Source organism: Fusarium musae, chromosome 11 (genome assembly GCF_019915245.1).
Source record: "Fusarium musae strain F31 chromosome 11, whole genome shotgun sequence".
NCBI lineage: Eukaryota > Fungi > Ascomycota > Sordariomycetes > Hypocreales > Nectriaceae > Fusarium > Fusarium musae.
The window spans coordinates 1,725,693-1,743,715 of NC_058397.1; the positions used below are offsets into that span (position 1 = coordinate 1,725,693).

At 48.2% G+C, this 18,023-nt stretch overlaps 9 protein-coding genes and 1 non-coding gene across 10 annotated transcripts; 6 read left to right on the forward strand and 4 right to left on the reverse strand.

Annotated features, from left to right (window-relative positions):
• Positions 1–53: 53 nt before the first annotated feature.
• Positions 54–1,616, forward strand: J7337_013678 (uncharacterized protein; the record flags this gene model as incomplete). The annotated part of the gene is made up of 3 exons (XM_044831157.1): positions 54–527; positions 579–606; positions 730–1,616. The coding sequence occupies 3 exons, from the start codon at positions 54–56 to the stop codon at positions 1,614–1,616; spliced, it is 1,389 nt and encodes a 462-aa protein (XP_044674432.1).
• Positions 1,617–1,687: 71 nt separating this feature from the next.
• J7337_013679 (uncharacterized protein) lies at positions 1,688–2,205 on the reverse strand (the record flags this gene model as incomplete). The annotated part of the gene is made up of 2 exons (XM_044831158.1): positions 1,688–1,719; positions 1,752–2,205. 2 exons carry the CDS (start codon positions 2,203–2,205, stop codon positions 1,688–1,690), a joined length of 486 nt encoding a protein of 161 aa, XP_044674433.1.
• Positions 2,206–3,672: 1,467 nt separating this feature from the next.
• J7337_013680 (uncharacterized protein) lies at positions 3,673–4,143 on the forward strand (the record flags this gene model as incomplete). Its single annotated transcript, XM_044831159.1, has 1 exon — positions 3,673–4,143. One exon carries the CDS (start codon positions 3,673–3,675, stop codon positions 4,141–4,143), a length of 471 nt encoding a protein of 156 aa, XP_044674434.1.
• Positions 4,144–4,356: 213 nt separating this feature from the next.
• On the reverse strand, positions 4,357–5,217 carry J7337_013681 (uncharacterized protein; the record flags this gene model as incomplete). Its single annotated transcript, XM_044831160.1, has 1 exon — positions 4,357–5,217. One exon carries the CDS (start codon positions 5,215–5,217, stop codon positions 4,357–4,359), a length of 861 nt encoding a protein of 286 aa, XP_044674435.1.
• Positions 5,218–6,580: 1,363 nt separating this feature from the next.
• On the forward strand, positions 6,581–7,882 carry J7337_013682 (uncharacterized protein; the record flags this gene model as incomplete). The annotated part of the gene is made up of 7 exons (XM_044831161.1): positions 6,581–6,731; positions 6,797–7,003; positions 7,159–7,262; positions 7,312–7,425; positions 7,482–7,526; positions 7,583–7,705; positions 7,772–7,882. 7 exons carry the CDS (start codon positions 6,581–6,583, stop codon positions 7,880–7,882), a joined length of 855 nt encoding a protein of 284 aa, XP_044674436.1.
• Positions 7,883–8,035: 153 nt separating this feature from the next.
• Positions 8,036–8,404, reverse strand: J7337_013683 (uncharacterized protein; the record flags this gene model as incomplete). The annotated part of the gene is made up of 2 exons (XM_044831162.1): positions 8,036–8,188; positions 8,249–8,404. 2 exons carry the CDS (start codon positions 8,402–8,404, stop codon positions 8,036–8,038), a joined length of 309 nt encoding a protein of 102 aa, XP_044674437.1.
• Positions 8,405–9,836: 1,432 nt separating this feature from the next.
• On the forward strand, positions 9,837–11,082 carry J7337_013684 (uncharacterized protein; the record flags this gene model as incomplete). Its single annotated transcript, XM_044831163.1, has 3 exons — positions 9,837–10,842; positions 10,894–10,933; positions 11,040–11,082. The coding sequence occupies 3 exons, from the start codon at positions 9,837–9,839 to the stop codon at positions 11,080–11,082; spliced, it is 1,089 nt and encodes a 362-aa protein (XP_044674438.1).
• A 1,118-nt stretch (positions 11,083–12,200) lies between these two features.
• J7337_013685 (uncharacterized protein) lies at positions 12,201–15,191 on the forward strand (the record flags this gene model as incomplete). Its single annotated transcript, XM_044831164.1, has 1 exon — positions 12,201–15,191. The coding sequence occupies one exon, from the start codon at positions 12,201–12,203 to the stop codon at positions 15,189–15,191; it is 2,991 nt and encodes a 996-aa protein (XP_044674439.1).
• A 465-nt stretch (positions 15,192–15,656) lies between these two features.
• On the forward strand, positions 15,657–17,006 carry J7337_013686 (uncharacterized protein; the record flags this gene model as incomplete). Its single annotated transcript, XM_044831165.1, has 1 exon — positions 15,657–17,006. One exon carries the CDS (start codon positions 15,657–15,659, stop codon positions 17,004–17,006), a length of 1,350 nt encoding a protein of 449 aa, XP_044674440.1.
• A 345-nt stretch (positions 17,007–17,351) lies between these two features.
• J7337_013687 lies at positions 17,352–17,442 on the reverse strand. The gene has a single exon. It is a non-coding gene; the product is annotated as a tRNA-Pro (tRNA).
• Between the last annotated feature and the right edge of the window lie 581 nt (positions 17,443–18,023).

Here is an 18,023-nt window from a genome sequence, read left to right on the forward strand (position 1 = left end):
TCTGTCAGATACTGGTCTAGTGCATATATCCAGGCGATCCAACCACTACCATCATGCTTTCTACCTCTGCAGCGATGTGGCTTCTGGCTGTATTGTGCAGTGAGATTCCAAAAGCGCTGGCTCAAGATGCAGAGGGCTGGTACAAGACTCATCCAAGTATGGCCCGGATCAAGCATGTGAACCAGGATACTCATCAGATCGTTGACGAGTATGGAAGAACTAGGTTCTTTCACGGAACAAACGTTGTTATGAAAGAGGAACCATGGTACAGGCCGTTTGAGTGGACTCCGGGTGTCTCGTCATTCGGCGAGCGAGATGTTCAAAATATGCATGATTTGGGCCTGAACATTGTCCGTCTTGGTCATAGCTGGGCTGGCGCGGAGCCAGTTCGCGGCGAGTACAACCAGACCTTCTTGGATATCATGAAGAAGCAGACGAAACTGGCAGAAGACCATGGTATTTATGTGCTGGTGGACGTGCACCAAGATGTACTGGCTAAACAACTTTGTGGTCATGGCGTACCTGATGTGAGTAAGCAACTGTTCCTTTACCTCGTGCGGTAGATAACAAGAAGCTAGTGGTTCGTTAAGAAGGACTGGATCACGGGTTTTAGAAGGTTTCCATTTCCACAGAAGCTCAAGCCATTCACCACTGATACTGATGGCTTTCCTTCACCTCAATCCCAATGCAATACCATCGATTGGTCACTGAGCTACTTATCCGTGGCAGTCGGAAATGCGTTCGGGAGACTTTACAATAACTTCGACGGTCTGGGAGACGCTTTCGCCGCTTACTGGAAGAAACTGGCGTCAGAGTATGTCGACACCACTAATATCGTGGGGTACAATCTTCTTAACGAACCCTGGGTTGGCGACACATACGCCGATCCTACACTTCTCGTACCAGGAGTTGCTGATCGCAAGAATATGGAAGGACTTTGGAACAGAGCAACGAAACAGATCCGTACCGTTGACAATGATACACTTATCTGGTTCGAGGGCGCTACCTTTGACGTTCTTTCTGGCTTCAATAACGTGCCTCTCGGCGACGGGTCCAAGACAGTACATTCATTCCACTACTATAACCCACCGCAGCTGGGTCCGCTAAAGGATACACTCTACAATCGACAAAAAGATAATGTTCGTCTCAAGACCGCTGGTGTCCTCACAGAGCTGACGTTCTGGATGGGCGATGATAAGCAGATGGCTGGCCTTACGGAAGCCATGGCAGCAACTGATGCAAACATGGTATCTTGGATTGGGTGGGCATACGAGAATCTGTATAACGGAACATCGGGCAAGCCATATCCAGAGCTGGAGAAGCACTACGGTCGTGCGTATCCGGCTGCGATCGCGGGGACGCCTACTTCGTTTGGGTTTGACGAGACCTCGGGTATCTTCAAGTTGAACTTCACCAGCGAGCCTAACATCGATGCACCGACTGAGATCATTCTTCCTACTTCTACGTTTCCGAATGGGTACGAGCTTCGAGTCCTACCTAGTGGCAGTCTGTTGCAATACAAGCCCGACGATCGCACACTGGCCTTGTTCACGTCCAAGGATCTCAAAGAGGAAACAGTGATATCTGTTGAGATTTCCCGCAAACTTGATTTCTAAGTTCTTACCTTATCTATGCCTAGCATAATGTATTCGCCTTTTATATAAATGGTTCATTAATATTGCTAACGCTATCTCATGATACCGTAAAGTAGAGAAGCAACTGAAGATATTATCAGTAGCCTAAGGACATACGAGCACGGTAATACAACCAACTTTTCTTGGCCCCGTATTGTGTGAGTAGATCCATAATAGCCTTACCTTTGTTCCTTGCGGCTATCATCAAGCAGGCCTCCCCATATTCATCTTCTGCCTGAGCATAGGCTCCTATCTGGAGAAGTAGCGCCACTACCGCTTCATTGTCACATCTCACAGAATGCACGAGCTCTGTCTCTCCTCCAACATCTATAGCCTCGATAGCGGCCCCTTCTTCAAGCAAGACTTCCCCCATGGCTTCATGGCCTCCTTTGGCTGCCTCTATCAGAGCTGTAGGCTCTCCACGGGATGTGCTGTTAAGTTGAGCCTTATCCTCAACCAGAAGTCTCACCGTCTCGATATCGCCCTGTCCTGCAGCCATGATGAGTGGAGCAAATCCTTCGTTGTCGCTGGCGTTGATGTCGGCACCAGCATCAAGTAGTTCTTTGGCCATATCCGTATGACCGCCGTTAGCAGCTAAGATCAGCGGTGTCTCGCCAATATTGTTGGGCTGATTGACTGGGTGAAACGTGTAAGAAGGCTGTGTCGAGAGATGAGGCGTTTGCAGGAAATGTCCACTGGTTTACCTTTTCATGGGAGAACTTGACTATTTTCATATAAACAAAGGCAATTCTCTTATTTTTGTTACTCACAAATGATCTCAAACAAGCACAATGTCGGATATCTTGACTCGTAAGAAGACCAACCCCAGAAGCAGGTCCCACGCCCAGCTCTTCATCATTGTCCACCCCTCCAACATATGGAGCTTCGCAACTCTCAACCACGCCAACCGTCTCTGGCTAACAAGGCAGTTCGCCAAACCGACATCTCCAAGATCAACACAGGTTTCAGTCTTCCTGACGAAGACGTAAAGTACTTCGAGATCACTAGCATCCCGAACTCTTGGTTGCGAGATGTTCAAGTTCGGGTTGACCTCGTCGCTGCATTAGGAATGAAAGGGGACTTGGAATGCAATCACCAGTATGTGCGAGATGCTCTGGAGAGTTTGTTAGTTGGCGGTATTCTCGACAAGACACAGGTTAATGACGTGCTATTAGAACTTGATATAAGCTCTCAACTTCGGTTAGAGCCTTCTTGAGAGGTTAGGACGACAGCCAGACGTTCGGAATAAGCTTGGTAGAGGACATGAGAATAGAATAATGTCAATTATTCTGTGTTCCTCACAACAATTTTTTCTTCAAGGCCCGTAACCTCTGATCGAACTTCACTAGAGGCATCTTAGGTAGGTCTAAGGATCGAAGTCTTGAGGAACGAACTTGTCTGGTGGATATTTAGAGCTATTCTTTAAGAATTCTGGCTTCAGTGCTGCTACAAGAAAGTGGCTTTCAGGCCATAGATAGATGGCTGTTGGCCAGAAGCATAGACTCTAGCCTGCAAACCCAAAAACTGAAGACATGATGTCGATTTCCAGAATATTAACTTCCACCCAAAACTCTTTCCGATGGCTAATAAATGTGTTCTGAAAACCCTTCCCTGTCTGTCCTTAAATTAAGTTCTGTGTGTTGCACACAAACTCTAAGCAAAATGCTCCAACCACAAAATAAACATGCAGAATTCTGTCTAGACATTGATCCCTCGATACTTGGCCAATAGGACATCACAAAAAAGCACCCTATAGCGCTTGATGTTCATGGCATAGACCAGCGTGTTCATAGGAGACAGTGGAAGTTCGTATGTTCAGAATCATAGACAGTGGCACATTCATCTTCCCATTGGCAGTGCCGCCTGTTCACTGGGAACATCAAATATCTTTGTCTGACATGAGACAGCTTTAAGAGCAGCCTTACCGTCCACTTTGAAACCAGCATCGTCTTATATCTCTCCATCCAACAGTCAACCTGTTTCCTTCTCACAACTTTCACCGATCATATCAACGAACCTCCTCACACAAACCAACAAGATGTCGGCCCGCACTCAGCTCCCTTACAACAAGGAGACAAACCCTTCAAAAGCCCAGCTATACATCGTTCTCAACCCGCCTCTGAACTTCAACCTCAAGATGGACAAGATAGACTTTAAGATCCCCAGCCGCTGGATGATCGCCGTCTTTAACCCTGTTCTTATCAAGTGGCTCACCGCCGATGGTCGTCAGAATGAAGCCCGCTACGCTTTGATCAAGGGTGACGCCCCGCCTGAGAACTCCAAGCTCTTTGAGGTTGCCAAGATTCCAGTCTCTAAGCTTGGCGATGTTGAGGCGCGCATTCGTTCCGTGCTTCCTGATGAGAACCCACTTGGCGAGATGCAGTTCAATCGCGAGTATGTCCGTGAAGTCCTAAACAACCTTGTTGACGGCGGTATCATTGGGGAGCACCAGGCTCGAGATACCCTTCTCACAGTTGAGGCTTATTGTCTTCAGTTGAACAAAAACTAAGTCGATGAAGGATTGGCGTTCTGTGGAAGCTAATATTGCTGGTCGCTGTCGGTCATTGTCTGGATCCTTGTAGATCATCTTGGGCATGATGCCGTTTAGCTCTTGTATAGAGATACCTTGGCCACCTTGTTTTGGTGTAACCTATGTCAATAAAGCCAATAAAAACCTCGTAAGGTATTCTTTCAATTTTTCCGTATGTGATATGCCCTTTACTTATTGCATCTTGATACAGCCACCACTCGCACTAATAACAGAACCAGTAATCCATCGTCCATCATTGCCACAAAGCATCCCTACAACATCAGCCACGTCCTCGGGCTGTCCAAACTTGGGTATACTCTGCAAGGGAAAGAATTCATCCTGAAAGGTTTTGACCACCTCCGGTCCACAGTCCATAACAGCGTCAGTCTCCGTCAAACCCGCTGTGACAGCATTCGCAGTTGTCCCTGACATGAAGGCGTATCGATCGTCCTTTCCACCAAAGGCTTGTGACCAAGTTCGACACAGAGACTCACCAGCCGATTTACCAGCGGCGTACATGAGTTGGTCAGCCCATGGGAGGCGCGAGCGCACTGATGATATGTAGATGATGCGACTGTTGGGCTGGAAGAGCTTTCGGCGGACGAGTTCTTCGACGATTTGAACTGGGGCTTGGACATTACCTAGAAGGCTTCGTTGGATCTCCTCCGTGGTCATCTGGCCGATAACTCCAGGCATCGGGTCAGCGGCAGAGTTCACAAGAATATCGACGCGACCATTAAAAGACTTCTCAAGTGCATCGGCAATTGTTTTGGCGCAGTCGGGGGAGAATACATCGGCGATAATTCCTTTGATCTGTTGACCTGGCGGACGCTCTCTAGACGTGTCTTTGTAAACACGTTGGGTGATCTCATCGTCCAAGCCTGTTGATAGAGCATCGACGCCCTTGTCACTAACGCAGGTGCCGAGGATGGAGCATCCTCGTGAAGCCAAGTTGAATGCGATGGCGCGGCCGATGCCGCGGGATGCACCGCTGATTACTGCGACTTTGCTGATGAGATCAAGTTCTCTGTGAGGCGAGGTTCTTTCTGCCATTTTGATGATGTCTTGGTTGATGGAGGTCGCTTGATATGTTGCTAAAATGAGGTTGGGAACTGTTGGTTGTAGATACAATCACGGGCAGGGTCCCTTCCTGACTCAAAGCTTTTGAAGATCAATGCGTCTTTTATTAAGCATCCATGATCGATATGACTCACTTCATTTGGTGGCGCGATGCGGGGTTTGGTGTTTCCTCCTGAACATGACTGTCCTGTCAATTCATTGGCTCAACCTAACCTGGAGATCGCCATTGTTACGCAGATCGTCAGGGCGCTAACAGAATGTGTCGTCTTGGTTCCAGGTAGAGACAAAAGTTTTTCCAACCATGAAAGACAATGTCGATCATGACTTCATTACCTTATCATCAGCGACATGTTGTTCCTCGAGACTTGGATGAACGTTGGTGGAGGTGACTACTCGTTCCAAAGTGGAGTGGTTAGCAGACAGCCGCCTTGGTAAATCGCAAACGCGCCAGCTCCATGCAGCCTTATTAAACGGTGTCTGCGGTTACAACGCTCGGCTTCAACGAGGACTAGTGAAGTGTTAGTTGGTCTGGAGGGCTTATTGGGATGTATGTGGAAGAAGATATTCATAAGTCAGCATCAAACGGACGATAGTGAGATACGATATCAAATATAACAAAAGGTAGATGATGAGATCGTGTTCCTTCAGGAACACAGAAACAGATCTTGTGACTTCTTTGGCAAGGTAAGAAATGCCTAAAGTCAAGACGAATGTTACATTGCCGGCTACCCACGTTCCCAGATCCGAGAACGGAGGATGACATTCCGAGATGATATTTAACCGGTGAATCCCTCGACGGCCCTGCAAGCGAGATCCGAAACACCAGTACTTTATACTTCAATAAGCTTACAATTTCACATTGTAGCAGAGTTTGAGACTAAAAGGATATAACAGAGCATCGCCTAGAAGAGCCGCAGTACAGGCTATCAGCTAAACGACAATGCTGTCTGAAGATGAAAGGTAACTCCCGCGCATCCCCGGATATTGCTACCAAGAGGAATACCACGTTTTCCCATTACATTTATCTCTGGACCGTGGTGGCTTGTCATATCCCCGTTTTGCCAGCATCATTTCCTCTTTTGGGCTGTCGGAACTTGACAGCGTTGTCAGTTGACGCATCGAGACCACTCAATCTATAATGGAGCTATAATGGAGGACCATCATATCATTCCCATTGGGCGACGACCAAACTGCCATCAGGAACGTGATCAGCCATAAGTCCGTGCCGTTCGACCCGCATCATTCTTTTATATCTCGCTCCTGGACCTGCATCGCCTCAGACTTCTCCTTCGGCCAGTCTCATCGAGCTGTGACAACATCATCTCAAGAGAAAATTATGAAGTTCGCTACTTCCCTTGCCGCGGTTGCGGCCTTGGTGCAAAGCACCTCTGCTCATTATATCTTCCAGCAGCTTAGTGTTGGGTCGACCAAGTATCCCGTCTTTCAGTACATTCGACAGAACTCAAACTACAACTCTCCTGTCACTGGTATGTCTTGACTTCCTACCTAGTAAGCGTGTTCATGTAGTAGTACACTAACAAATACGTATTAGACCTCGATTCTAACGACCTTCGATGCAATGTCGGTACCTCGGGAACCAATACCCAGACTGTCGGAGTGAAGGCTGGCGACTCGATTACCTTCACTCTTGACACCGCTGTCTACCACCAAGGACCGATTTCGGTGTACATGTCCAAGGCACCTAGCTCTGCTTCATCTTACGATGGAAGCGGTGGCTGGTTCAAGATCAAGGACTGGGGTATGGTGTCCCCAACAGAAGGATGAACAAAACGACGGCTAACAACGCATGAATAGGTCCTACCTTCAGTGGTAGTTCTTCGAGCTGGCCTATGTACCGTAAGTTCGTATCCGTGGGAACTATCCTTTCGTAATCTAACCTTATTACGCTTTCAGTCAGCTACACTTTCAACCTTCCCACTTGCATTGCCAATGGCGAATATCTTCTTCGCATCCAGAGTCTAGGTATTCATAACCCTTGGCCAGCAGGTATCCCTCAGGTAAGTCACCAGCACCTGATTCCCTGCAGAGGCTAACATGAATCTCCAGTTCTACATCAGCTGCGCCCAGATTAGTGTTACTGGTGGAGGTAGCACTGTTCCCAGCAACCAGGTCAAGATTCCTGGTGCTTTCAAAGAAACCGATCCTGGATACACCGCCAACGTAAGACAGTATCCTACCAAGATGATAGTGAAGTATATTAACGCTTGGCCTCCCAGATCTACTCCAACTTCAACAGCTATACTATTCCTGGACCTGCAGTGGTATGTAAAGCGAAAGAACCTCCCAGACGATGTCATGATATCTGACTGTAGCGAAGTTCTCTTGCAACGGTGCCCCTGGCGGTGATAATGGCGGCGGCAGCCCCACTACGACTCTACAGACCTCTACCCGAGCGTCATCTACACAGGTTCCTCCCGTGTCGACTCAGCCATCTGGCCAGGTAAGTCAAATTTTCATGAGTGTCACCTGCTACTAGAAATGATTGAGATGTGCTGACTTGATATAGTGCGCTCTTCTCTGGGCCCAGTGCGGTGGAAACACTTGGACCGGTCCAAAGTGCTGCGCCACTGGAACCTGCAAGGCGATCAACGACTTCTACTCTCAATGCACCACTTAAGATCTTGTGTCAATTCAGCATTATAACAAAACCTATTGGACAAATACCGTGAATCGGCGACACCAGAGAAACCATTTCATGTAAATACCTTCCATAGCTATCTGGAGAACGGAATAATCACTAAATCGTTGAGAAACCTTTTTCTAATGAGGTCTAACAGTTCGTGACTCCCCAGGCAAAGACAGGTTGGCCAAACTTGTGATCCCAATTCTCCTTGGAATGTCCAATCTCCTGTTCAGCGGCACACGGCGCAGCGGCGTACAACCTCAGAACACAGTTGGACTTCTTGGTGTTACCCCAGACCATCTAATCGAAAAAGTAATTAGCCAACGACACTTGACAAGCTTAGTAGGAAATTTGACTTACATGGTCACCCTTGGTACAAGTCGGGATGCTCGTGCATCCTTTGTTCTTTGAACCAGAATAGGATCCTTCGAAGCCAGAGCCTCTCGGACAGTCGAACTGCATGGTCCACGCATTGGTAGACGCGACAAGTGCTAAGACACTAAGTGTGAACTTCATTTTCGTAAAGTGATGGATGAAACTATCAAGGTTGCAAGGTTAATGATATGCTTAAGCTTATTTTTCTTGATTTTCTACGAAGGTACGGCAATATTTATAGAGCCAAGCGGTGTAATCTGCATGCCGTCTTATCGAACCTTTCGCCCCACCTTGGACTGTAAATAACTTCAGCCATGGTACTATTTCTGTGCCTCCCATTATGCACGATGTTACGCATCTCTCGATGTTGCTGACGGTCTAAAGACCCCTAATCCTAGTAAATCGCTGACCGACTGGTGGAAGAGTCCCTACCCCGCCTTGGATCTAGACTGCGGCTGAAGATGTTGGTCCCCAATCAGATACGCCGCCGCTGCTTACGCGCTTCTCTTCTGATTAGGCTTCGAATTCAGGTTTGCAAATTCAGCCTAGCGATAGCAGGCAATCCGTAAATCTCCACCTTAACGCGACAATCAAAAGAAAACAGTGATTCAGCCAGTTACCAATCGACCGATATCATGGCAGCCAACTTGCCGCAGTACCAGCACTTCATCCCACAGTTCATCCTGAAGAATTTCGGCCATCCTTTCGAGTGTCCCAAGGCCCCCGCCAATGGCTCAAAGTGCAAAAGAACCATCATAAAAAAGGAAAATACCCCGGCGACCCTGTCGTAAACTGCTTGGAACTTTTGCCCGAGGGCTACAAGATTGAGGAGCTTTCTATCCGACGCGTATGCGGCCTTGATGACATGTACACAGATCAGTCACCAAACGCGCAATTTCCTCGCGAGTTGGAGGTCAAATTCAGTAGGCTAGAGGGCGAGACGAGCGCCGTGATTCGCAGGATAACTGGTGCTCACAAACGTGGAGAAGAAAAGGTCAAACTCACCATGACACAGCAAACCGTACTTCGCAAGTTTGTTTATCTACTGAATCAACGAGGTTCAGGCTTCTTCAAGACATACAACTGCAATAGTATCGATGACTATAAAAAGGACGACCGGGACTTGCTGGAAGAGTTTATGGATCGACATGGAATTCAACGGCCGTTAGATGTTTGGCTACAAGCCTTGAGCGCTATCATCGATCTCGATATGCGGGTAACAGCAAATTGGCAAAAACCCTCAAAACAACTGTCTACTATGGCCTATTCTGCCACTTCGTGGAACACGTCACTGGATTCTGGATGTCCTTCTGCACCCCTTCGAGCGAGGATCAGGAGTTCATTCTCTCTGACACAGGAAGTCATGTCTACGAAGGACCAACCGTCGACTTTCAGGACAAGACAACAGGAGAATTCCTTCGCCTAGGACCCCGCTTTCATCTCTTTGCGCCTATTTCTCCACGACTGATGATAATTTTGAGAAGTCAGCATCTTCCAGAGCCACATGAGGATAACAATCCTGAGACAAAGGCCATGCGTCAGCTCCAACGACAGATAGAGATCGACTTGCTCTATGGCCCAGGAACAAACATCCATGTTTGAAGATCTCCCCATTCACAAGTCTATCAACAGCTATTCCATTTTGGTGAATGGAGGATTAATAAAACGACCCGGCTGGGACGGACAACTTCGTCAGACTGATACCTTCTCATTCCCATTCTTCAAAATCTCCACGCGACACGCGCATATGATCAACGGTCTTCTGCTAGACCATGCCTTCCACGGCTTAACAGTCATTTTCAACAAAAAGGCTACGTTTTTGGATCTCCTTGAATGGTTCTTGACGGAACCTTGTGAAGTTGGCAAAAGGCTGGGTGGACAACACCACGCAGACCAGATGAGGTATCTTGCGCGATTGACCGCCTTGATGTATGCCCAAGGGCGAAATATCACACTTTGTATCACAAACAAGCCAGTCAGCAACCATATTGACATCGATAGTTATAAAAAGCAGAACAATGCTGCCGCACGGTGGCTTGAGGGCCTTGAGACGAGCCCTGCCGACAAAGAAGAAGCCAAAGACAACCGAGAACAAGGCCCCGATGCCAAGATCGATGCAAACCAACAGGACACAGTCTATATACAAGATGAGGCGAATGGAGAAAGAGTCAACATCGAGGAGTACCCTATTGAGCTTGATCCAACTGCGAGGTTTGGAGATGGCTCCCGGGAAGATCGACTGGTTGCCATGGTCTACGAACAGCTTGCAGATCAATGGGACTCACCGGACCTGGATCCCAAGATCCTGTCGCGAGCGCGAGTTACGACCCAAGACGTGAGCGAATCACTAGTGATGCTTCATGTCTGGCTTATAAACGGGCAATTGGATGAAAACAAAGAACTGCCAGGCACAGACAGACAGAAAAGATTGCTCCTGCGATATCAGTCACAACAATCCCCTATACTCTTCTGGCTGTTCATGAAGCAATTTAGACATCTGATTTGGAAGACGGAACTCAAAAGAGGAAAAAGCGGCGATGGCTTTGCTGGGGAAGGCCCTGAAGATGAGTTTCTAAATGGTAAGTCTACTACTGTACCCGTAAGAATATTTGTTGAGTGACTGCACATAGATATGACAACGCTCGAGCCTCATGATTTGAACATGAAGATGTGGAAGGCCATGAATCGTGACATCGCCCTATCGCATAAGCTCGGGGAAGAATTGAGCCCAGCTGAACTCACATCCCTCGCTTCCAAATCCCCAATACAGCACCAGTCAGCAAATGTCCGGAGGGCAAACCCAATGGAGCAACTATTAATTACAGGAGGGGTCATAGCTTTTCTCGCTGCGGCTACTTTCGCGATTGTATTTCTGGCTAAGTGGTCAGATCAGCTTTTGCAGGCCTGCTTTGGAGTCAGTTTGTATGATCTTCTGGGATTTACTGTTGGCTCCGTGCTGTATATACTTCGGTGGCTAGTTTGGCTTTCGGGGGTCTTGTTTAAGATTTGTTGGTATCTGATAGTTATTGTGTTCGTAGTTGCTGCCTCGTTAGATCGGATTAGGCAGGAAGGTGCACTCTAGATTAGGTACGCGCTGGTAGCTAATAACACCATTCACTGCTGCCTCCCACGCATACAGGTAGAAATGACGGAGAAACAAAGTGTTGGATTCGCTATGTATGAAACAGACCAATGTGTACTATAAGGGACGTTTCGGATCAGCGTGCACAAATCTCGGAGATGAATTAGGGTCTATAAAAAAAAATAGAAGCAGCAGAGTGAAAGATCGCGTACTTCATTTCGCACCTCTTCAGTTGTCATTTCTTAGGGTTGTGATGTGGCCCAATGAATTTACGCTGGTAGTCGCCTTGATAAATTCTTAAGCAACCAATGCTGACTCAGTGGGAAGTGCACGCCATAACATACCTCCAATAGCATGTGAGCTCCATCCATATCTTGATCCTAAGTTCATATCCTGCTTGATCGTTTGATTGGTCCTCTCGGCTACGGCATCGTTTAGTGCGCTTCCCTTTCAACTCCACCAGCTGAAAAGATGGGAACAACTCGCGCTAAGATGGATCCTCCCGCCCTCCACTTCACGCCGAGGTTCATATCAGCTTTAACATATGAAGCCGCAAGAATCTTACGAGATGAGAGAAAATAACAGAAGAACAGAAAAGAAGGGAATAGTAAACCTGATCAACAGTTGAATAATTGTCCGAAACGGCTCATCTGGTCGTTGCTTCTCAATGCCTCACAACGACATTCAGACTAGTCTGACCAATAGAGTTTCACCTTCTCCATACCCACGTCATAGTCAAGTCTTACTCAGAACCAAGTTCCAACCTCTAGCTCCGGCCTCAGCGGCTCCAATTATCTCTCATTTCTTCCAAACACCTCAATTGCTCCAAAGATCTACCAATTGAGGTAATGAGCAATGCCTTCCTCTGACGAAGCGTCAGCTCACCAAAATGAAGCCGCCAAGGCATCACCGAAGCGAAAACTCCCACCATGGCTAGACCACTTCAACGCCCACGACATGAAGATCTTTCTTCGATGCTGGATCGCAATCTGGGTCATGATGCTCCTCATCTTCATCCACCCCAGCCTCGTCGAAATCGGGCAAGCGACGTTCCTCGGTGCCATTCTTCTCTTTGCAGTTCCCCCAACTAGTATCGTGTTCATCTACCTCCTCGCAGCGTTTTCGCTGCTGCTGGGAATGTGTCTTGCTTGGTGCTGGGGTCTCTTGACGATGAAGGCGGCGCTAGCGACTCGCTCTGATGTCGAGACACAGGTTAAGCTTCAGGCGCTGCAGCAGCAGGTCGGGGAGATTGTGAAGACAACGGGACAGACGCCGGCGTGGGAGGCGCAGATTTTGATACATGAGGGTTTTATGCTAGATGCGAGAGTCACGGCTGTATATTTCAGCATGGGCTGTTTGTTCATCTATGTCTTGGCTCGGCTGCGATGCGCGAATCCGAAGCTTGTCCTCATGCAGATCTTTGGAACGATTGTTACTGACATCTTCATCCTTTTTGGCCCGACACTTCCGTCATTCCAAGGCGACGTCGCAGCTATTCTCGTCAAGCCTGGAGCCATCGGCATCGGTCTGGGCTTAGCATGCTGCCTGCTTCTCTTCCCCCAGTCAACATCGTACATGGTTCTCGGTCAGATTGAGAAGTTAGTCCGCATGTCCAACTCAGCTCTATCAGCGACCAAGAGACGATTTGCCGACGAGGCCATCCCGCTTGCTGAGCTTCAAGGAAGCAGGGCTAGTATGATCGCCGTCTTCAAGGCCGGACAGCCAGCTCTCGCGTTTCTGCCGATTGACTTTTCTCGTGGTCGATGGAACGCAGATGATGTCAAGGGTTTGCACCAGCGAGCGCGAAAAGTCATGTTCTCGAGTCTGTATCTTCTGGATTTCCAAATTGCCCAGGTTCGGGGGAAGCAGAAGGAAGAGGAGCATATTAAAGCTCAGGAAAATGGACGGATCGGGCCTGTGACGGACAAAGAGAAATACGAGATTGGACAACATCATCGACATGAAAATGCCACGATTTTGAGTGCTTTCCAAAGGCCCGAAGGCTCTGAGATACGCTCCAGGACGAGAAATACGCTTCGGGATACGACATCGGACCTCCTTGAGATCGGACCCCAAGCTATCAATCTTGCAGCAGATTATATCCATGCTGTCAATTCCTGCCGATGGATGGGAAAGCCTTCGCCTGTACAGTGGGAGGAGCTGAATCGAAACCTTCACGATACTTTGGCAAGATCACGTCAAGCAAGGGAAGCATGCGTCATCAACACAACAAAGGGCGTTCTGGAAGCTCACGCAGAATTGTTCGACGAAAATGGCCGCCTAAAACCAGTCGAGGGAACTGATCGACCATTCCTACCAAGCATGGTGATTGCTATGGTTATCGAGGAACGAATTTTGAACCTGGCTATTGCAACAGAGAAGCTGCTGGAGTATATACTCCACCTCTCAGAAGTGCGAACGAGTCATCGCATTTGGGTTCCTTCACGGCTACAATATGCTTTGGCCTGGATATTCCATGGACAAATTACATTCCCAGGCTATGACATCTCAACAGAGGAGGATCCTGATCAAATGATGGATGGTGAAAGTTTCGATGAGCAAACGAAGGAAACGAAGCGAAGACTAGATATCAGCAGAGGATACAAAGGCTCTTCTGCGCAGAGAAGTAAGATTGGTCGCATTTTCATCACGACGTACAACTGGCTTGTCAATCCCTCCGGCATGTATGCCCTGAGAATGGTTGCTGTTACTATTGCGACGTCAATACCGGCAGTACTTCCCAGTACTGCTGGCTTCTTCTATCGTGAGAAGGGTATCTGGGCTGTTATTAGTGCTCAGACTGTTTTACTAGTTTACCTGGCTGACTTTACGTTTTCGCTAATCGCGCGTACGATTGGAACTATTGTTGGAGGCGTCATAGGTATGGTGGCTTGGTACATCGGGGCTGGAAGTGGTGTTGGCAATCCATACGGCATGGCAGCTTCAACAGGCGTTATGATCATTCCTATGCTGTGGTGGCGTCTCTATCTTCCTCCATCATTCGCGTTTGCTACAATCATGGGTGGAGCTACCTTCTGCCTCGTTCTCGGCTTCAGCTGGGATCACGACCATATAGTCCAGTACGGTCTTCCGGGTAAAGGCTACGAAGCATTCTGGAAACGTGTCGTCACAGTTCTGATCGGCTTCGTCGCTGCATTCGTCGTGCAGTTATTCCCAAGTCCACCATCTGGGACAACACACGTCTGCAAGATTCTCGCAAACTCGGTGCGTAGTCTATCAGATCACTACGCCCTTCTGATTTCTCACTGGGGTCGGACGGATAGAAATCAAGGGCTGGGTGCTGTCGCGGAACATATCTCGATTGAAGTTGCAGAGATATTACTCTCCGTGAGTCCGTCCATCGCGTTGCTGAAAGGCGAATTGAGCTTCGGGCCCTTGGATCAAAAGGTTCTTGCGCAAACGAAGGAACAGCTGCAGTATATGAACCAAGCACTCGGCGGTCTTCTCAACCTCGCATCAACTTTACCAAAAGAGATGCAAGACCGTCTCATTCGCGTTGCGAACATCCTCGATGAGCGATCCATTGGAGATGTCATGGCTGTACTCGGCATCATCGAACAGGCCCTGCGCACAGGCTCACCTCTACCCGAACGATTACCCGCACCACTAGTCCGACGCGCCATTGATTCATTTTACGCTTCAAAGAGCGAAGTCCTTCTAACAACAACCTTAGTCGCAGACGAAGATCACCGACGATACTGCGTCGCCGTAACGCTTTATCTCAAATTTCTAGCAAGCATCGATGATTTGCTGATTGTTCTCAAGACAGCGCTGGGGGAGAGGCACATCATTTATCAGTGGGACGATGTCAAGGATATCGCGTGACCAATAACACTGTTGTTAGACCGAGCTTCAGGTGCATGAATCAGATTGGACCAAGATTAGCCATTGATCAGTTATCGTATGAAATGGAATGCACGTCGAGATTTCAGCCTCAAGGTCGTTGGCCAATTGTTATCGAGGCGTGCCGAGCTCCAGCTCCTTCAGGTTAAAATCTCACAAGCGAGGTCGGTTGGCACTTGGTGGCGCATCGGGCTCCACTACGTGATGAGACTATTGATGCGTTAGGCATTGGCCCAGCGCAGGTAGAGTAACTAAATTGTATTGCACAATCGTGCTGCGTTTGGTGTCACTCTACCTTAATATCGACAATTGATATCGTACGCCAAGGTCATGTTACGAAGACCTGCACGACGACAGGCAACAAGGAGCCCCATGATAGTATTTTAATTCATAACTTGTTCTTTGCATTCTCTAAACTAATACTCTTCATTCTTTGTCAAGGGAAATATGGCCGCGCTCGATACTCTGCCTGTTGAACTTGTCGCAAATATCGCCAGCTATATGGCACCTCAAGATGTCAAAGCCTTGAGCTGCGCCAGCTGGTTCATGCGGCATGCTGTTCTTGTGGTCCTCTTCCGAACTATCACTATTCCCTGCCCACTGGCCTCTACTCAAGCTCTAGAGGAGCTCATCGACAAGTATCAAGACTTCATCTCTGCCATCCACTTGCACATATCCTTTCAGTCCAACAAGAACGACGAGCCCCACAACGGTCCTATGCCCAGCGTATGGGGGGCGGCTCCAACAGATACACTCCAGAAAATCATGCGAGGCGACATCCTCAGCAATGTCCGTTCTTTAGTCCTCGAGTTCAACGGGGCAACATTTGAACGTGGTGGCAGGTGGGGTGAAAACGCATCCTGGGCAATTGCAAATATGCCCGGCAACATCTGTGACAACGAGGAGGAATGGGATGAGACACTGCAGCAAGAACAAGAGATTATTTGGCGAGCGCAGTACAACGAAGTCATGCGAACCATTTCAATGAACCAAAATATCGCGAACCTCAGGATAAAAAACCTCATTGCCAAGAGCGCTTCCGCATGGGAAACACTGGAATGGTCGTCTTTCTCGGGAAGGCTGCATGTACTGGATATTGGTGTCTTTGGCGGCGATGAAGGCGATTGTTTGCACACAAAGCCCGGATTCATAGAGTTTGTCGAGAGCTTTTTGCCGTATTACGTTATGAGGCATGCGCGGAACGTCAGGCATCTTACTCTCGAAGCCAGCGCTGACGGTCTATTTGGAGGAGCATCTGCCAACTATTGCATTCCGTTGCCCTTGAAGGAAGACCACTTCCTCTTCCTCAAGTCACTCACGCTTAAGAATATCATGATCGGACCTGATCTGGTAGAGTTTCTCAAAAGCCGAGTCGATTGCTTTGAGGAGCTTGAGCTCCATGACTGCATGTGCGATGGACCTGAACCGGAATACGGACCTGGGTGGAATCTAGAACCCGTGACGTGGGCTGATCTCTGGAGAGCCATCAGGGAGAGCAATACACGACTTTTCAAGGTGTCTGTCGTGCAAAGCAAAACACCTCCGCTGCTATGGCAGGAGGGCGAGAGTGAGGTGGATGAGGCCAGTGAGGATTCTGTCGCGGTTGCGGGGATTCGAAAGATGCTGGAGGAAGATAGAAGTCTGGTGGTCTGGAGATATGCTAGGGTTGATTACAAGTATGGTTGGATTGTGGAACTGTCGGATGATAATATTAAGTATTTTGCGGAGGGTGAGGATCAACGGGAGTATGTGAAGCTTTTGAAGGTGTTAGAGGAGAGAAATGAGCAGCGAGCGTAAGGGATCAAGCGGTGAAGAGCTAGTCAATCAACAGCATATCCAAGTGAATGGTAAAGACTAGCATGCTGTGGCAAGCAATCACACACTTATTTGCTTAGCAATAATGGCAGACTGTGCTGTGTCTCGCCCATGGCTATATTCTTATTCTTCGCTAAATATTAACCAATTCCAAAAAGCATGCTAGATCGGGCTTGCTGACCTTTACGAGGTCCTTAGGCTCTGCTAAAAGACAGGAATGACAGACGTTCAGCCAAAGACCAATAAATACTGTTCAGTAGAGAGACTCGAATAATTCATTCAGGCAAAAAATAAACCAGCGATTCAGCCGACAAATCAGCAAAAACAGGGTCTGGCCGGGGATTGAACCCGGGACCTCTCGCAAACTAAGCTGTAGGGTTTTCCCTAAGCGAGAATCATACCACTAGACCACCAGACCAGTTAAGTTCAATACAAGTCTTTTTCAGAATTTGCTCTATGATCGCGCTCAGACGTTGCTCAGTCACCTATTGTAGATGGTCGCGATTGACTGAACGCAAAGCTCGGACTACTCCTCTAACAGGGGCTCTAATTTTGTCTTATCTAAACGCACTTCATTTCTCCCGCCTAGATAAGCTTACCACGCCTACTCTTTACCGAGATTTACTTCATGCTGGGAACGGTTTGCGTGGTTCTTTGTTTCTGAGCATACCGCTCAAATGTCAATTAGACCAATTAATTTACTCAAGTCGCTGGACCGTTCCGCAACTTTGTGTCTCCCAAAAAATGGCTCAACAACAGCCATGTCGGTGTAAGTCCATTGGGCCCAGCGTTTAAACACCAAACTCTGTTCCTATCGATAGTGAAACACTCACCATTTCATCCGCTGCCCTACGGGGCTTCATCCCCAGCGTTGATCAAAATTGGATCTTTTCATTGGTCGCCTTCAGTGGATGCCCTGTAAATCTCGTTACGGGGAGCCTAGCTCCACTGGGCTTAAACCACTGAATGATTGGACTTCTGCCTGGCTAGTTTCCCTTC